This window comes from Camellia sinensis, chromosome 2 (genome assembly GCF_055761805.1).
Source record: "Camellia sinensis isolate YWXY chromosome 2, ASM5576180v1, whole genome shotgun sequence".
In the NCBI taxonomy this organism is placed as follows: domain Eukaryota; kingdom Viridiplantae; phylum Streptophyta; class Magnoliopsida; order Ericales; family Theaceae; genus Camellia; species Camellia sinensis.
The window spans coordinates 198,830,000-198,848,073 of NC_138962.1; the positions used below are offsets into that span (position 1 = coordinate 198,830,000).

General features: G+C 35.3%; 1 protein-coding gene and 1 long non-coding RNA gene across 3 annotated transcripts; both read right to left on the reverse strand.

Moving 5' to 3' along the window:
- Positions 1 to 20: 20 nt before the first annotated feature.
- On the reverse strand, positions 21 to 13,933 carry LOC114276465 (transcription initiation factor TFIID subunit 1). Of its 2 annotated transcripts, none has more exons than XM_082916555.1 (5): positions 13,472 to 13,933; positions 5,304 to 5,639; positions 4,555 to 4,647; positions 2,963 to 3,169; positions 21 to 277 (listed from the first exon to the last, which is right to left on the reverse strand). In XM_082916555.1, the coding sequence occupies exons 2-5, from the start codon at positions 5,421 to 5,423 to the stop codon at positions 263 to 265; spliced, it is 435 nt and encodes a 144-aa protein (XP_082772681.1). In that variant the 5' UTR covers positions 5,424 to 5,639; positions 13,472 to 13,933; the 3' UTR covers positions 21 to 262. The 2 variants fall into 2 exon arrangements, with proteins under 2 accessions (XP_082772681.1, XP_082772682.1); XM_082916556.1 differs by having other exon boundaries at positions 4,555 to 4,715; positions 13,472 to 13,927.
- On the reverse strand, positions 7,377 to 13,396 carry LOC145819785 (uncharacterized). Its single transcript, XR_014360559.1, has 7 exons — positions 12,518 to 13,396; positions 12,109 to 12,196; positions 11,909 to 12,023; positions 10,969 to 11,805; positions 10,781 to 10,863; positions 10,198 to 10,324; positions 7,377 to 7,701 (listed from the first exon to the last, which is right to left on the reverse strand). It is a non-coding gene; the product is annotated as an uncharacterized LOC145819785 (long non-coding RNA).
- Positions 13,934 to 18,074: the final 4,141 nt, after the last annotated feature.

The following is an 18,074-nucleotide window of genomic DNA, read 5'->3' on the forward strand; positions in this document are numbered from 1 at the left end:
TAATATAAAAATTCCAATACAAAAATAACAATTCATCCATAATAAAAATATTCTTGCATTCATTCATTACAACACATTAACAAAATTATCCCACTACATAATATTGCATAATACATACACAATGTTTAAATACATAATGATGTTCACAATTCAAAATAACGTAAATCAAAAACAAAAGTTTCCCTCATGATTCTTCAGTGGATGACAAAAACAAAAGTAAATCGCAATCTTCACACGCCTGTATTCCACAAGAAGCAAATTGCTACTTGGGAAATATCTGAAAACAAAAAATAAAAATAATTAATGACAATATAATTATGTGTTAATATTTTAATTACAAAAAAACATAAAAAATTAACTACTATATAATTACAAAGATAATTAAGTAAATAATTTTGGCTAGACAGAAATCCGGCTCTAACTCTCAAATTGGGAACCTGATTGGAGTCCCGTCTTCTTCTACAAGTCTCTCGTGCCTAGGCAGTCGTGTGTGCCAAGTTTCATGCCAATTCGACGCCGTTTGGAGATTTTTCAGGCATCAACCCCTCCAATTCAAATTTCTTAATGAACTAGTTTGCCTAGAGTGAAATTTGACTCTAACTCCCAAATCGAAAACCTGATTGGAGTCCCGTCTTCTCCTACAAGTCTCTCGTGCCTAGGCGGTCGTGTGTGCCAAGTTTCGTGCTAAACTGACGCAATTTGGTGATTTTAGGGCGTCAACACCTCCAATTCAAGTTTCTTAAGGAACTAGTTTGCCTATAGTGAAATCCGGCTCTAACTCCCAAACCAGAAACCCGATTGGAATCCAATCTTCTCCCATAACTCTCTCGTGCCTAGGCGGTCGTGTGTGCCAAGTTTCATGCTAAACCGACGCCATTTGGTGATTTTGGGGCATCAACACCTCCAATTCAAGTTTCTTAAAGAACTTGTTTGCTTATAGTGAAATTCGGCTCTAACTCTCAAACCGGAAACCCGATTGGAGTCCCGTCTTCTCCCACAACTCTCTCATGCCTAGGCGGTCGTGTATACCAAGTTTCGTGCTAAACCGACGCCGTTTGGTGATTTTGGAGCGTCAACACCTACAATTCAAATTTCTTAAAGAACTAGTTTGCCTAGAATGATATCCGATTCTAACTCCCAAACCGAGAACCCGATTGGAGTCACGTCTTCTCCCACAACTCTATCGTGCCTAGACGGTCTTGTGTGCCAAGTTTCGTACTAAACTAACGCCGTTTGGTGATTTTGGGACGTCAACACCTCGAATTCAAGTTTCTTAAAGAACTAAGTTGTCTATAGTGAAATCCAGCTCTAACTCCCAACACGAGAACCCGATTAGAGTCCCGTCTTCTCTCATAAGTCTCTCGTGCCTAGACGGTCGTCTATGCCAAGTTTCGTGTTAAACCGACGCCTTTTGGTGATTTTGGGGCGTCAACACCTCGAATTCAAGTTTCTTAAGGAACTAGTTTGCCTAGAGTGATATCCGGCTCTAACTCCCAAATCGGGAACCCGATCGAAGTCCTGTCTTCTCTTACAAGTCTCTCGTGCCTAGACGGTCGTGTGTACCACCAAGTTTCGTGCTAAACCAACGCCATTTGGTAATTTTGGGGCATCAACACCTCAAATGCAAGTTTCTTAAGAAACTAATTTGCCTAGACGGAAATCCGACTCTAACTCCCAAACCGGGAACCCGATTGGAGTCCCATCTTCTCCCATAACTCTCTCGTGCCTAGACGGTCGTGTGTGCCAAGTTTCATGCTAAATCGACACCGTTTGGTGATTTGGGGGCATCAACACCTTGAATTCAAGTTTCTTAAAGAACTAGTTTGCCTAGAGTAATATCCGGCTCTAACTCCCAAACCGAGAACCCGATTGGAGTCCCGTCTTCTCCCACAACTCTCTCATGCCTAGACGTTCATGTGTGCCAAATTTCGTGCTAAACCGACGCCATTTGGTGATTTTGGGGCGTCAACACTTCGAATTCAAGTTTCTCAAGGAACTAGTTTGCCTAGAGTGATATCCGACTCTAACTCCCAAACCGAGAACCCGATTGGAGTCTCATCTTCTCCCATAAGTCTCTCGTGTCTAGACGATCGTGTGTGCCAAGTTTCGTGCTAAACCGACGCCGTTTGGTGATTTTGGGATGTCAACACCTCGAATTCAAGTTTCTTAATGAACTAGTTTGCCTAGACCGAAATTCGACTCTAACTCCCAAACCGAGAACCCGATTGGAGTCTCGTCTTCTCCCACAAGTCTCTCGTGCCTAGACAGTTGTGTGTGCCAAGTTTCGTGCTAAACCGACACCGTTTGGTGATTTTAGGGGGTCAACACCTCGAATTCAAGTTTCTTAAGGAACCGGTTTGCCTAAAGTGATATCCGGCTCTAACTCCCAAACCGGGAACCCGATTGGAGTCCCGTCTTCTCCTACAAATCTCTCGTGTCTAGACGGTCGTGTATGCCAAGTTTCGTGATAAACCGACGCCGTTTGGTGATTTTGAGGCGTCAACACCTCGAATTCAAATTTCTTAAAGAACTAGTTTGCCTAGAGTGATATCCGGCTCTAACTCCCAAACCGAGAACCCGATTGGCACAAGTCTCTCATGCCTAGGTGGTCATGTGTGCCAAGTTTCATGCTAATCCAATGCCATTTGGTGATTTTGGGGCGTTAACCCCTCGAATTTAAGTTTCTTAAAGGTCAGAAAAAGGATGAGAACAGCTAAAGGTTTGATTCCAAGTTTAAGATTAATGTTGAGGCTATTATTGTCAAAGCTCGTGACTACCCATAACTTAAGCACCTAGGCAACTCGAACAAGAGGCAGTTATGCAGTAATAAACTCCCACAACAACAAAACCACACAATTCTGAAGCCCATACAAGTATTTGCACAATCACCACATCAGCAGCAGAAGTGCTGAGAATACATGGAAGTGCTGAGAATACATGGAATAAGAGTGAAATAGTTAACCTGACTAGTACAGGCAACAATGTTACTACTCAAGCTCCATGGAGTTATTTGCAGTTCCCTCTCATTGTGTGATGCAGCAGCTAAAGCAATAGCTTCATCAGGGAGTTGATTCATTGCAGACGAGAGGCCATTGGAATTAGTCAGCCATGTAATTCCTAACCATTTGAGCTTGTACAGTCCAGCTAGCATGCTTTCATAGGCACAAACCTAAGCAAAAAAAAATAAAGATAATAAATTAACCAATGTGTTAAATAAATTTTCTTTTATCTGTAATTTCCAATTCGCAACCATTTGAAAGGGAAGCATATCCTCCAAGAACTATCTACTGTTTCTCAAGTCAAATATTTGGAGTAATGACTAGCATGCATGTTCTCTGTTAAAATCCTTCTGGCTGAAAATTTGGAGTAGACTGATCTAATACATGGACAAGTTAAGCACTCAAACTATTCAGAGTGTTCAGACCAATGTAATATCATTTTCCCCAAACGTCAGGCGACTATTCCCCAAACTATTGAAGGTTCTTAATAAAAAAAATTTAAATAAATATCCTGTTCAATTTTATATCACCTAGTGCTTCCCATTTCCCACAATATTTTTAAAGCGGATAGTATGATGGGGACAAACATTTGAATATGCATATGACGAGATGCAAGAAAAAAGGAGAATACTGATACAAGGCAACAAATTTTAAAAACTATCTCGCTCTAAAGGGCTAATGCATCTTTTCATATTTGTCATTGTTAATAATAATAAACTGATAAATTCACTTGTTGTAAATATAAGTCACTTGAGGAATGCTTCATTAAGCAACATAAGAATTCACACATGACTGATACATTAAATCAACACATCTCCAGCTTCCTCCCTCTTTGATGAGGAAAAGCCTTCCATTAAAAATTGACATTTTGTAAGAAATGAAAAATAAGTCTCAGCTCCATCTTTCCTAACTCTGCTCTTCATACTAGTTTAGGAAAGGCAGCCACAATGGAATGACTGTCCAGCTCACAAAATAAACTCATTATTCGGAGATATGATACTTAAGTCTCATAAAGGACTTAAATTCTTTGATCACGAAGGCGTTTGAATTAGTAAGATAGTTACAAAAGTGTTCCACCAACCATACAGTGTGTTTGGTTTTAATTTTTTTAAAATTGAGTTTTTTGTTTTTCATGTTTTTTTGTTTTTAATAAATATTTTTAAAATTTTAAGCTTGTTTTTTTATTTTTTTAGATGCACTTAACTTAGATGTATCTAAAAAATAAAATATTTGTGAAAAAATTAATAAATACACAAAAATACGAACTATATACTAAATTTTTGTTTTTGTTTTTTTTTTGTATTTTTGGTATTTAGTGAATTTTTTTAAGATTTTTTTCACGAAAATTATACTTGCTAAGTGTATTTATGTTAAGTGTGTCTAAAAATTAAAAAAATTGTTTAAAATATTCAAAAAATTCAGTAAAAACAAAAAAAAAAATACGAAAAATAAAAAAGTAGAATTTTCTGAAAAGTGTTTTTAGAAAACCCAAACCAAGCAAAGTGATGGTATTTATAACAAAAAACAAAGGAAAAAATTGTATAGTACAACTCACATTCTCTGGCATCACCATCCTTCTCAATTCCTCCTCCAATGGAATGCGGAAATTACGTCTCATGATCCAATACAGCTGTCCACTTGATCCTCTCTGGTAGGTTGCATATACACAATAATCATCCAGATTATTGGAGAACACAAACATTCCTCATGACAAAGCTAGTGGCAAACATTTGCGTTACCACATTAAATTAACTCTTTATTTTCAAAATTGATGTGGATCTTATGAGGAGAACACAATAGGACTTTCGACAAAAAGAAACAGCCTTTAGCATGAAAAGTAGAATTTTGTTTTTTCTTCAAAATAGTTGATTCTCAGGCACAATGATGCATCCTTAAACCAATTTTTCAATTTTGAAGTCTTTTGAGTAAATTTTGATAGATGGGTGATACGGTAATTATCCATATTTTGTACATGAGCTGCACCTGTCCTTAGTGCCTTCTGTAATACAATCCGTATCCCCAAAAAACAAAAAACTAATTTCCACTTCTTATACTAATGAATACATAACATCAATCCATATCAGGGACACCATCTAAATGTCGGTTCATATACAGAACACACTTTAATCACACAATAACTGCCTAGAGCCTTCCATTCGAAGGACACCAAATGCCTAGACATAATAATTCAAGAAGTCCCCTGCACCTGATACTGCATTCACATGTAGATATAGTACAAGGAAAGAAAAACTAGTGTGCACATAAAACAAAACAAATAATTGGCTACAGATATACCAATGTTACCTGTTGTCCAACAACATCAAGCCTGTCAATCCGTCTTATTGAAAGCTTTCCCTTTGCAGAACGAACCAACAAATAGTCAGTTGATGACACCTTATGAGGAAATATAGGAGCCCTATACATGTTAGTTTCAAGACATGATTGGCTGCAGCCAGCTTTTATATCTCCAAGGAAAGGAGATTTATCGGCAGGATCAAGTATGAGGACACTCCCCAAATTGTGTTTCCATTACGCAACAAGTTCCCAGTTTGGTCGCCTGGGGTAGATTTCTGATAATAAGTGCATAGTCTAGCACAAATACCAACATTCCCAAGGAGTAGAGGCCTTTCTTCGCAGTACCTACAAATAAAACAATAGAACTGAGAATTGCTGAAAAATTCAATTCCAAAAGGAAAATAGTTAACTTGAAAACAAATCACAAAACAAACCAAACCAAACCAAACCAAACTAAGCCCAACACTCTTTTTAAGTGTATTTTGTTCAATACAGACCATCAAATTGAACAAGGTCCATGTAAGGCAAAGACATGCAAAAGCATCAGTGGCACAAAATCCAATAATTACCTTACATGAGAGATACAAGTGCACCGCTACATAGGATAGAGGCTTAATCTTATCATCATGTCATGAAAATAATTACAGGAAGTAAGACATAAATAAGTAAAAGAGATAGTAAATGAATAAAAATAGAATACATACAACCAACATGGCTTGCATTGCATCAAAAATGGAATTATGTAAAGGAATGAAAATGTCCTGTTTTTTTTTTTTTTGATCAGCAAAAAGAAGCTTTATTGATGTAAAAATAGCACAAGGTACAATAATAATACACCAATAAAGAGAGTTGGTGAGAAACCAACAAGGAAGAAGGAAACCAAAAGCAAAGAGGAAAAAGGGCACCAGCTGCAAACTCCACCAACTAACATTGCCTGCTGCTGCTAGCACCATCTCCTAGCGATGTCTTCTCTCAGAAACAACCATACCACAGAGAGCATAAGACTCCAAAACAGGACAAAGACCAGCAAACAGGACAAAAACCAGCAGCAGACCACTGGGCCATTCCTAATGCAAAATTACACTGCAGAAACATTGATCCACATCTTGACAGCCCAAACACCAAACCAGGACAGGTTCATCTTGATACACATCAGGTACTGTGACTAATAGTTAACATGACTATCATATGGTCTGTCTATCTTTGTGTTGGTTAGCATTAGCAGTAGATGCACCCCCCACAATACATGTACCAGCAGCCTACGAAGGTTTGAAGCAAATCGGAAGGCAGTGCCTTAATAATCAAACAAATAGTCAACCTAGCCCCTAATATGAAAATGTCCTGTTTGATAAGATCAATGGAAGAAATTATATATAGGTTGTTTCAAAAATTAAATTCTACAAATAATTTATTTTTAAGCAAAAGGATGAGAACAGCTAAATGTGTACCGTTATTATGATATATGTATATTATACACATTTTTAATCAACTAAACCTAATATCCCTAAATCATTTTCCCTAATTGAGAAAATAAACCTTTATAGCAGTGTAAAAGAAAAATATCCAAAATAAGTTGACAACTAAAAATCATCCGAAGAACCTAAACAAGCAGTCACACATACAGGTCATGTATATATATAGAACCAAAACAATGAACTCAATATCAGAGAGAACACATAGCCACGTATATATATATATATCAAATAGAATTTGTGTATTGTTCACCCATGAGCGAGATCTGTTCTATAAGTTACAAATCTGAGCGAGATCTGGATGTTGTACCCATGAGTTTGTTTAATATATATATACTAGTGTATGCCCGTGCCTAAAGGCACGGTGTAAATAATGTTCTGTTTGAATAATTTTCATTTATCATTCTCTCTTAAGCTAGGAACATTGAGAATCAAGTATATTTAAAGTTCTGTTTTCCCATGACATACAAAAAATGAATAGATAACATACATTTTATCAAGAGGATCCCCTTTATTATAAACACAACTTCAAATAAGAGGAACGACAAAATGGTGTTCTCTCTTTGGAGCACACCATGCCAATACAAAAATGGTATTCTTGATCAAAATCTAAATAACAAACACCTCCAAATGTCTACCTCTAAATAACCAAACCAACTCTATATAAGTTTACACAGCATCAACCTGTAAATAATCTTTAACTTTATACAACGTCAATCATTTTCAAAGTTTGTTAACGATGAAACCAAAAATAGTGTAAATTCTACTCTCAAGATTGCCACTCTTCCAACACTCATCAATCAAAGAAGTGCACGTTTAGTTCACATAACAACAAATACAAAATCATTAAAGAGATAAGAAAAAATTAAGCTTAAAAAAATGTAGACCTGTAAAAAGGGAGTCAATATTGCCATTCGCTTCTAGTCTTCATCCACCTGTAAAATACAGAAAAAAAAAAAGCCAATATAATAATTAAAAGAGACTACCTAATTCAAAACAAACACATGTATTGTCACACTAATGAAAGGTTTTTTTCATAGACCACCCAATTCAAACTATACATAAACATTGTTGCAAAATAATAATTAGTTAACCAATACAAACACTATGAACAAACACAGCACATTGTCAACACATATAAAAATTAATGACTGATAAAAACATTAATTTACACAAATCAATCAATATTTTCTTTGGGTTTTATTTTTTTTCAATTTTTTCTTTTTGGAATTTCCTTTAATTGATCACATAAGGTTAGAGGAAAAATTTTAAAAAGAATTTAATTAAATAAAATTCAAAAAGCAAACTCTTCGCTTGGTAATTTAACAACAAACTCTAACTAACTTAATTCCCCCATCATTTACAAATCAACACAGCCTAAAAAACCCCATTTATTTTGTCCAAAAGCCCAAAGCCATTTATTATATCAGTTTAGTCCCATCAGTTTTGTGTATACAGCACCTTCTTCAATCTTCACCTACACCCATTCATATTCATTTTGCTTCCAACCTTAAATACATTTTGAATATTTGTTAAGCAATACATGACCATAAGTAAAACTCAAAACTCAAATAAAATAACAACTCCTCCCAGCCTTGATGCAAATTAAGAAACAAACATATAAGATTTATAATGTTCACTAAAATGATCATTCCGTTTAATCAAAACAGAAACAGCCAAGTGATATCAGATTTTGGTAACCACCATTAAGAAATCATTATACTATTTACCCCAATCTATCAAACATCTAGATTATCATAACAGAAAATGGAATAAACAAACAACCATTGTCTATTTAATTAAAAACAGAACCAGTCAAGTGATATTATACTTTGGTAACCACCATTAAGAAATCATTATATGCCTTTAATCGAAAAAAATGTAACTAAAAAAAAAAAATTACAACAGGAATCATTGCAACACTGTAAAATGGTCATTCTATTTAATCAAAAACAGAACCAGCCAAGTGATATTATATTTTGGTAACCACCATTAAGAAATCATTATACTATTTACCTCAATCTATCAAACATCTAGATTATCATAACAGAAAATGGCATAGGCAAACAACCGTTGTCTATTTAATCAAAAACAGAACCAACCAAGTGATGTTCTATCTAAGTCATTTTTGGTCTAAAATAACCTGTTTGAATATCAAGCCAACAATTATGAAGGAGAGAGGCAGAAATCAACACAACAATTCTGAACCAGGAAAAAGACTGAAACAATTAGCAATCTTATCAGAACAGAAAATGGCATAGGCAAACAACCATTGTCTATTTAATCAAAAACAAAACCAGCCAAGTGATATTTTATTTTGATAACCACCACTAAGAAATCATTAGTAAGAAATACAAAACCCAACCTAGAAAGCGGATCATTAGATTCATCCTTTCCCTATACAATTCACAATCAAAATCAAAATTCAAGTGAGGACCTCTATTTGAGAACAAATTCAAAGCATAAAAACTGTGAAAATCGAATTGAAAAATATCTAAAGATGCAAACCTATCAAACATTTAGATTACCTGAAATGTACCTGCTTTATTAATCACTTCAATAATTAATTAGTAGCAGTGATATAAAGCATCAATAAGTCACTATATATATGCATGCTCACATATCATCATCTGGACCAACTATTCAATTAATGATAAATATTCATGAAATGATAAAAATTGAATGTGAGCATGAAATGATAAAAATTCACTTAATTGAATATTTATCTAATGATAAAAATTGTCTCTCATAACATCTAAATTCATGCTCACATCCATATATATTATTGGAAAAACATATTGAGCAGAATTTTTGTAAAAACATAAAAATTATCTCTCATAACAGTAAACACATTGAGCAGAATTTTTGTCTCTCATCACTAATTTAAACAGTTGATAGTAATAAAAAATAGAATTTTTAATTACAGTAATAAAAACATTGAGCAGAATTTTTGGTGATTTTTGTGATAAAAAACAGAGCCAACTGATTTTGGTGATAAAAAATATAGCCTTTGCAACTACTCTTTAACAAAAGAAAAAAACAGTTTTTTAACAAAGCAACAAAGAGATAAAAAACAAAGCAGATGGCTTAATATCAACTATTTTTTCTTTAACAAAGCAACTATTTTCTTTAACAAAGCAGCCATGATATAGTCTAAATCATAGCAACCATGGTATAGTCACTTTGTTAACAGAGCAGCAATATTTTCTTTAACAAAGCAACTATTTTCTTTAACAAAACAGAGCAGTTGGCTCAATAACAAAAGAAAAAAAATCACCCGAGAGCAGCAATTGGCTCAATATCAAAGCAAAGCAATAACAAAAGAAATAACAAAAGCTGAGAGAGGAAAAAGAGTGATGTCGAGCAGCCAAACGTTACCAAAGCATTGAGCAGCCGAGCAGAAAAAAAACAGCCAAAGTGAATAAACTAACCGAGCAGCCGAGCAGGATGTCGAGCAGCCGAAGTGAATAGCCGAGCAGCCAAAGTGATGTCACAGCTGGAGTGAACAACAGTGAGAGTGGTCAGAGTGATCCACAGAAGCTCTGATGAAGGCAAAAGCTGAGAGAGGGAAAAAAAAATTCAAGAAGAAGAACAATTACCCGAATCAATGAGAGAATACTAAAGTCATGTTTTCAATTAAGATAAAAATGAGAGAATACTGAAGTCATGTTTTCAATTACCCGAATACAAAATCCAAATATTGGTCTGTGCAGAATTTGTCTGAATATAAATACTATAGATTTGTCTGAATTTCTTTGCAGAATTGGTTAAAGTCTGTGCAGAATTTCTTTTCCATATATCTATATCATCCAAATCTGTTGCATGGTGTATCATTCAAATATCATTCAAAAATTCACTTAATTGAATATTCATCTAATGATAAAAATTGTCTCTCATAACATCTAAATTCATGCTCACATCCATAAATATTATTGGAAAAACATATTGAGCAGAATTTTTGGAAAAACATAAAAATTGTCTCTTATAACAGTAAACATAAAACATAAAACATACCTCCTCGTAATCATAATCTCGGTCACTTCCTTCCCACGGATACCGTGATTGCAAGACAATGCCTTCCCCTTCTTCATCCTCACCTACACAATTTAGAGGATGAAAAATAAGGTTATCTCTAGAACAATGTCTGACACATTTGAAGTAGAATAATATGCTATAAACACAAATGCATATCAATCCAACACCTTAAATACATCTAAGTAACTCTTATCCAGCAGTCGAACATCAAATTCTTCAGAGAACACATCACGGGAATCATGGAGAAGTTTCTTGAGTGTTCTGGCAGACATCCCACCTCTAAATCCCCACAAGAAAACCAAATCCTTACTATCAACTTTACTTCTGTTGTCTGTCCAAACCGAGACATCCTCATCAATAGTGTGGTCTTGGGAACTTGTGGAGCAAGGATTGAAAATGTTTGTATAGTCTTCAAGTACAGAAGGCAAATGGCCATTTTCATCCTCGTGAGTTACAGGGGCAATTTTCAGAATAGTGCACAGTTTAGCAAACAATTCACTTATCCTCAGAACATCGTGGCCATGGATATTGCTCTCGCTTGCATCATCTGAAAGATTGAAACTTGGCCAGTTAATGGAACATTAAATTACTGTTTACCTCGTGAAACATCAAATACAATTAATTAGCAGCAATTTCAATTCTCCAAAGATGACAGAAACTATATTGGCAAATACCCTGGTTTTCCATGTCACTGAGAGAACCAATCATGAAGGCATTTTCCAATCAATATACTACTTAAAACAGATCATGCTGTGAGCATGAGAGGCAAGTATGTAAGAGTGACTTGCCTTGGTGAGAAATCTTCATATCAATAGGCGCAAAGAACCGTCTTTTTAAATACGAAATAGCTGCAGGTAAGTTGGTCACCTTTTTCATAAGGCCAATTTCCTTCATCAGATGGCTGACATCAAGTATGTGGGGGAAAACCAAACGCACAGAACACCTGAACTCATCCATGCTAGAAGGTAGTGAGGAAAGGAATTTTGAATAAATGAATGTAAAATCTGCACCAAGGAAAAAATAGGAGTGGAAAATCAATAAATGTATGGAAATAGGTTGGCCAGTATAGTTTAAATTGACTGAAAGCTGTTCATTCAAGAGACAGACCACTAAGTGAGTTGTGGCCAACAACAGGTTTCTAAGAAGTAGAAATCAAATCGATCACCTCTCGAAAGCCACGAACACGGTTATTTTGTTCATCTTCCAGATTTTGAAGCTCCCTCTATCAATTAAATAAAACTATGATTACATAGACCAATTGAAGGTTGAGCATGCATTATCACCAATGATTATGGTTTGCTGTATACCTCAAAAGTTTCCTTTTCATTTATATCCACACGGAGTTTACTGAATTTGAAATTCTGGGAAATGGGTAGACAAAAACACACTGCCAACCTGAAATTAATGGCATTAGGCATCTCTTTAGAAAGTGATTCATTAATTACTTAGCTCTCAATCTTATCCCAAAAACAAAAGATTACCGAGCTCAACTATGTCCTTATTATTGAGTTATGTAGCCTCCAACATAAGTAAGAGTGAATTTCGCAAACAATTGAAATTTGTCAAAATGAGCTAATTAAAAAACATTCAAATTCCCAGAAGCATTTGGAATGATATAGACAGATATATAAGTAAAGTGGAGTGTATTGAACTACAAATTGATAAATAAAATTGAACAAAAAGGTATGAGAGAGAGAGAGAGAGAGATTTATTGACCTGATCTCAAAATGGTGTCCAAAACCTTGAAAGCTTGTTCTTCAGTGAGAGGCCTAGTCTGAGTAGGGCCAGTGCAGACCTTGGCTCGAGCTTCCAACACCGTCTGATTGGGTTTCCGAAACTTGGAGCTTCGATGCGAAGTCGAAACTGCCGGATTTCGGAAATCGGATTCCAGAATCCCTAGTTGATCAATCGTGGCCGAATCAATCACAGATTTCGCAGTGAACCGAGCTTTCCGTCGAATCAAACGGTGGTGGTGGTTATCTTTTGGAGAGAAGTGAAGAGAGGTTTGGATTTTCGGTTAAGTGAAGTTTCGAGGATTGATGGGAGAGATGGTAGTTGAGTCCGAATTAAGCAGAGCTTTCATGGCGATTTCTGTGTTTCCGTCGAATCAAACGGTGGTGGTGGTTATCTTTTGGAGAGAAGTGAAGAGAGGTTTGGATCTTCGGTTGAGTGAAGTTTTGAGGATTGATGGGGGAGATGGTAGTTGAGTCCGAATTAAGCAGAGCTTTCATGGCGATTTCTGTGTCGCTCTCTGTGTCGCTCTCCGGCTATGGTGATGATGAGCAGCAGCGAAGGACAAAAAGGGAGAAGCGGAAAGAAGAAGAACAGAGAGGGAGAAAGAGATAAAGAAGGAAGGCTGAGAGAGACGTCGGTAGGTGGAAGGCTAAGGGAGAGAGACGTGGGTGAGAACAGAAAGGGAGAGAGAGACGTGGATAGGCAGAAGGCTGAGGGAGAGAGATATTTGAGCGGGAATATATCTCACATTTTCAAAAATCTTTGTCCTTTATTGTGATCTGTACCGTTAATATATTCTTAGAATTGATCTCAGCCATTGGATCAAAATGTATCTCACATACATTTTGATACATTTTTCAAAAACCTTTATACCTTATTATATAGATATATATATATATATATATATATATATATATATATGTAATAAAAACTTACAAATCTGAGCGATTGATTGAGAGTGAGGGTTTCCGAGCTTCAAATCGAATGGGTTTCTGAGCGAGGGAGAGAGAGAGAGACAGAGGGCGGTAATGGAGGTGATGGCGGTGGCGCGGTAGTCACAGTGGCAGTAGCGGTGGCGTCGGAGGCAGAGGGGAGAGAGAGAGGAAGTGTAACCGTGTATGGTTTAGACCATATATGATGTGGAAGATTGGATTGAGTGTGGAGCAGTCTGTGGAGGTTTGATCTGTTCATGATGATTAGGGTTTCTGGTTCTGGGGTTGAAGTGTTGTATCGTCGAGAGAGATACAGGGAGGAAGAGGGAGAGAGATACAGGAAGGATTGATCGATGATATGGCTCGACGCCGTCGTCTGCCTTGCTTACAGTCAAGACAGAGAGAGACGAGAGAGATGGGGATTTTTATGGTTCAAAAATTAGGGATTTGAGATTTGGGGATTTTTGGTTGAGGGGGGAAAAAATGAGCGCCAATCAGATTTTGAGTTTTTTTTTTTCTTTTTTTTTGCGACATCAAGTATAACTGTCAGAAATAAAAATTTAAGGTAACATTTGATAACATTTACATTTTTTGTTTATGTTTACAAAAATGTTATAAATTGGTTTTTGTTTATTTTTAAAAAAACATAAATTACAAACGCGTTTGATTTGAACAAAACATTTTAAAAAATTTAAAAACATAAACTAAAAAACATGTTTGTCTAGGCCTAAAATATTTATACTTATTTTTTTATTATTTATGACGACGGATCATACACTTTATAATTGAAAAAATATATATTTGAAAAGAGATGAGAGAGATAAAAAAGATAGATCAGTGAGAAAGATATAGAGAAAGTGAGAGGGAGAAGAAAGAAAAGCAAGAGAGATAGAGAAATGAGATGGAGTGGTAATGGTAAAGGAGATGGAGTGGCGGTGGTAGAGGAAAGATAATAGTAGTAGTAGTAGTAGTGGTAGTAGTGGTGGTAATGGTAGTCGTAGAGATGGAGTGGCAATAATGGTAATAATGGTGGTAGTGGAATAACATTTGCAGTAGTGGTGAAGGTGGTAGAAGAGATGGCTGGTGAGAGAGAGATAAGTGAGAGACAGATAGAGAAAGAGAGACAAAGACAGAGATAGAGGCAAAGTGATGAGCGAGAGAGAGACAAGTGGTCGCTAAAAGTGTATTTTCTTGTAGTGGAGAGCTCAGTAAATAGAGAAGAGGTGAGGGAAAGAGTGGGCAAGGTAAACACAATGGGGGAGAGAGACAGACAGAAAGACAGACAGATAGACACAAAGAGAGAACAGTGAGAGACAGATAGACAGGCACAGAGACAGAAAGAGAGAAATAAGAGTGATGAGTGAAAGAGAGATAGAGAGAGAAAGAAAGAGATAGAGAAAGATAGACAAAGAGAGAAAGAGTTAGAGAGACAGACAGACAGACAGAAAAAGAAAGAGAAGCAAGAGATGAGCGAGAGATAAACAAAGAGAGAGATAGAGAAAGAGAGCAACAAGAGATAATCGAGAGAAAGACATAGAGAGAGAAAGAGAGAGAAGAAAGATGGGCGAGAGAGAGAGATAAAGAGAAGAGAGATGAGAGAGATAAAGAGATGAGCAAGATAGAGAGAAGAGAGATGAGAGAAAGAGAGACAGAGACAGAGACAAAGACAGACAGACAGCGAAGAGTGATGAGTGAGAGAAAGAGAAAAAGAAGAGAGAGAGAGAGAGAAAAAAAGATATAGAGAATGGGAGACAGAAAAAAAGACACAGAGAGAAGAGAGATGAACAAGAGAGATAGAGAGAGAAATAGAGAGAAGAGTGATGAGCGAAAGAGACATAGAGAGAAAAGAGATGAACGAGAGAGACACAGAGAGAGATAAAGAGAAGAGAGATGAGCGAGAGAGACACGGAGAGAGATGGAGAGATGAGAGATGAGTGAGAGAGATAGAGAGAGATGAGATAAAGATAGAGAGAAGAGACATGAGCGAGAGAGACAAAGAGAGATAAAGAGAAGAGAGATGAGCAAAAGAGACAGAGAGAGAAAAGAGATGAAAGAAGAGATAGATGAGTGAGAGACAGAGAGAGAGAGATAGACAAACAGACAGAGAGAGAAGAGTGATGAGTGGGAGAGAGAAAAAGAAAGAGAAGAGAGAGAGAAATATGAAAAAATGGGTGAAAAGAGAGAGAGAGAGAGAGAGTGAGTGAGTGAGTGAAAAGAGATAAACGAGAAAGAGACAAAGAGAGATGAGCAGGAGAGATAAAGAGAAGAGAGACAGAGAGAGAAGAGAGATGGAGAGAAGAGAGATGGGCGAGAGACAGACAGACAGAGAAGAGTGATGAGTGAGAAAGAGAAAGAGAAGAGAGACAGAGACACATAGAGAAAGAGATACAAACAAATAGAGAAGAGTGATAAGTGAGAGAGAGAAAGAGAAGAGAGATAGAGACAGAGAGATAGGAAAATGAAAAAATGGGTGAAAAGAGAAATGTTCAAAAGAGTATAACGATGTCGTTTTTTTTTATATATTTTTTTTTTGTGACAGAAAAATATCGTTGCATTTATTTAAACAATTTTGTGACTATATATATATGAAGTCGTCTCAAAGCCACAATATATATATATTTTTTACTTTTTTTTTTGAAACGGTACCTATTACAATCGCAAAAAACGCTCTCTTTTTTTTTTTCTTTTTTTTTTTTTGCGACTGCAGCCTGTGCCGTCGCAAAAACTCTATTTTTTGTGACAGCAATCTTTACCGTCGCAAATACTCTATTTTTGTTTTGCGACGGTAATTTATGCCATCACAAATACTCTCCTTTTTCGCTACAGCATTTTATGCCGTCGCAAATATTCTATTTTTTTGCGACGGCAAGTTGTGCCGTCTCAAAAAGTCACATTTTTTGGCGACGGCAAGTTGTACCGTCTCAAAAAGCCACATTTTTTGCGGCGGCAAATTGTGCTGTCTCAAAAAGTCACATTTTTTGTGACGGCAAGTTGTACCATCGCAAAAAATTCCGTCTTTTAAGCCCCATTTTCTTGTAGTGTGGGTTAACTTTTTAAATTTTTAATTTTTTGATTTTTTAGCTATTTTAGCCTGAGGCTAAAAAGTCTCGTTTGAGAATGATTTTTTAACTTTTTTGTGAGAGAAAGAAAATAATGATTATGAGTTAGATGTGATTTTTTATCTTATTAAATTAAAAAAAAATCTATTTTACCATTTTGTAACTAAAATAGCCCCCAACCCAACCCATCTTCCCAAAGGCATATTTGCCAAAGAATTTAACTATCCATTGGAGAGATGCTGTCAAGTCACAGGGGCCTCAAATGAAAGTGTCAAAGCAAATGTGCAAAGTAAGTCTATTTGCACCTGAATTATAATTTAGCACGACCAACTAAAAGTCCTAATATATTTTAATTTAAATTTATTAATAAAAATAATATATATTAAATTTTAAAATAATATATGTTATTTGTATTCTCATGATACACCCAAATCACTTATAGGTATTCTTTATATTTCACTATCTTTATCTTCTTTCATAAGTTTCAATTAGTTTCTCTCCATCTTATTTTCTCGTTCCAAAACTCCAATCTATCCAATTAAAATTCATCATTATCATCAATATTATTATTATATAGGTATTTTTCTTTTGTCATTTTCGGTTATTGTATTCACGACTTAAGTTGATGAATTTTGACAAAAGTATCTCACTTTACATCCTATGTCATCTAAGAAACAACCATCTTCTTTTTATTTATTTATTGAGAAACATAAACTTCATATATATATATATATATATATATATATTTTTGTTGTAAAGATTCAAATGGAACATCAAAATTAGCAACCCCGCAACAGGGCAGCTTTAGCCACATCATGTGCGGGTTGAACAACATCAGGATGCACTTTTGCAATCCAAACATACTCCATTGACTTACATATAGTATTACATATATCACCTATTATATTTTGAGAATACCAGTCCACAGTCTTACCCTATTTGAAATCAAACCTTGGCAATCAGTTAGAACCTTCACTGTTTTAAAGTTTTTGTAATTTAGGATTTTTGATTTGTTTATTATTTGGATATATCTTGAAGGGTAATTTAGAAAATATATATATATATATATATAAAGTACATTGGAAGTAAATTATAATCCTAAACAATTTAATACAATGTATTGAGAATTTAAGCGCAATTAATTATTTTTTTGATGCAAATAAAATCTCCGTAAAAAATTATGGCATATTTCTTTTTTCTTTTTTTGAACTGTATTTTGGAAAGTAAGTTAAAACTTGACTTTTTGATATTTTTAAACTTTTTTTGAAAATAAATATTAAAAAAAATAGAGAGATGATATGAATTAAAAATTAAAAAAGTGACTTTTAATCATGTTGCAAAAATAGGCTATTTTGATACAATTAACTTTGGAACTTCTTGTTAGTTGGGTTTGAACAAATCAAGACATGTGTCTTCCCATTGAATCAGCATTGTGTGATCATTCTATGGTACAAGTTTTTATTGGAAAAGTCTGAATCATGAAAGAGTAAAAGTAAATGCTCCAAAATTTGAAATGAAATGTGTAGATTTAATCTTCTCTTTGTACGA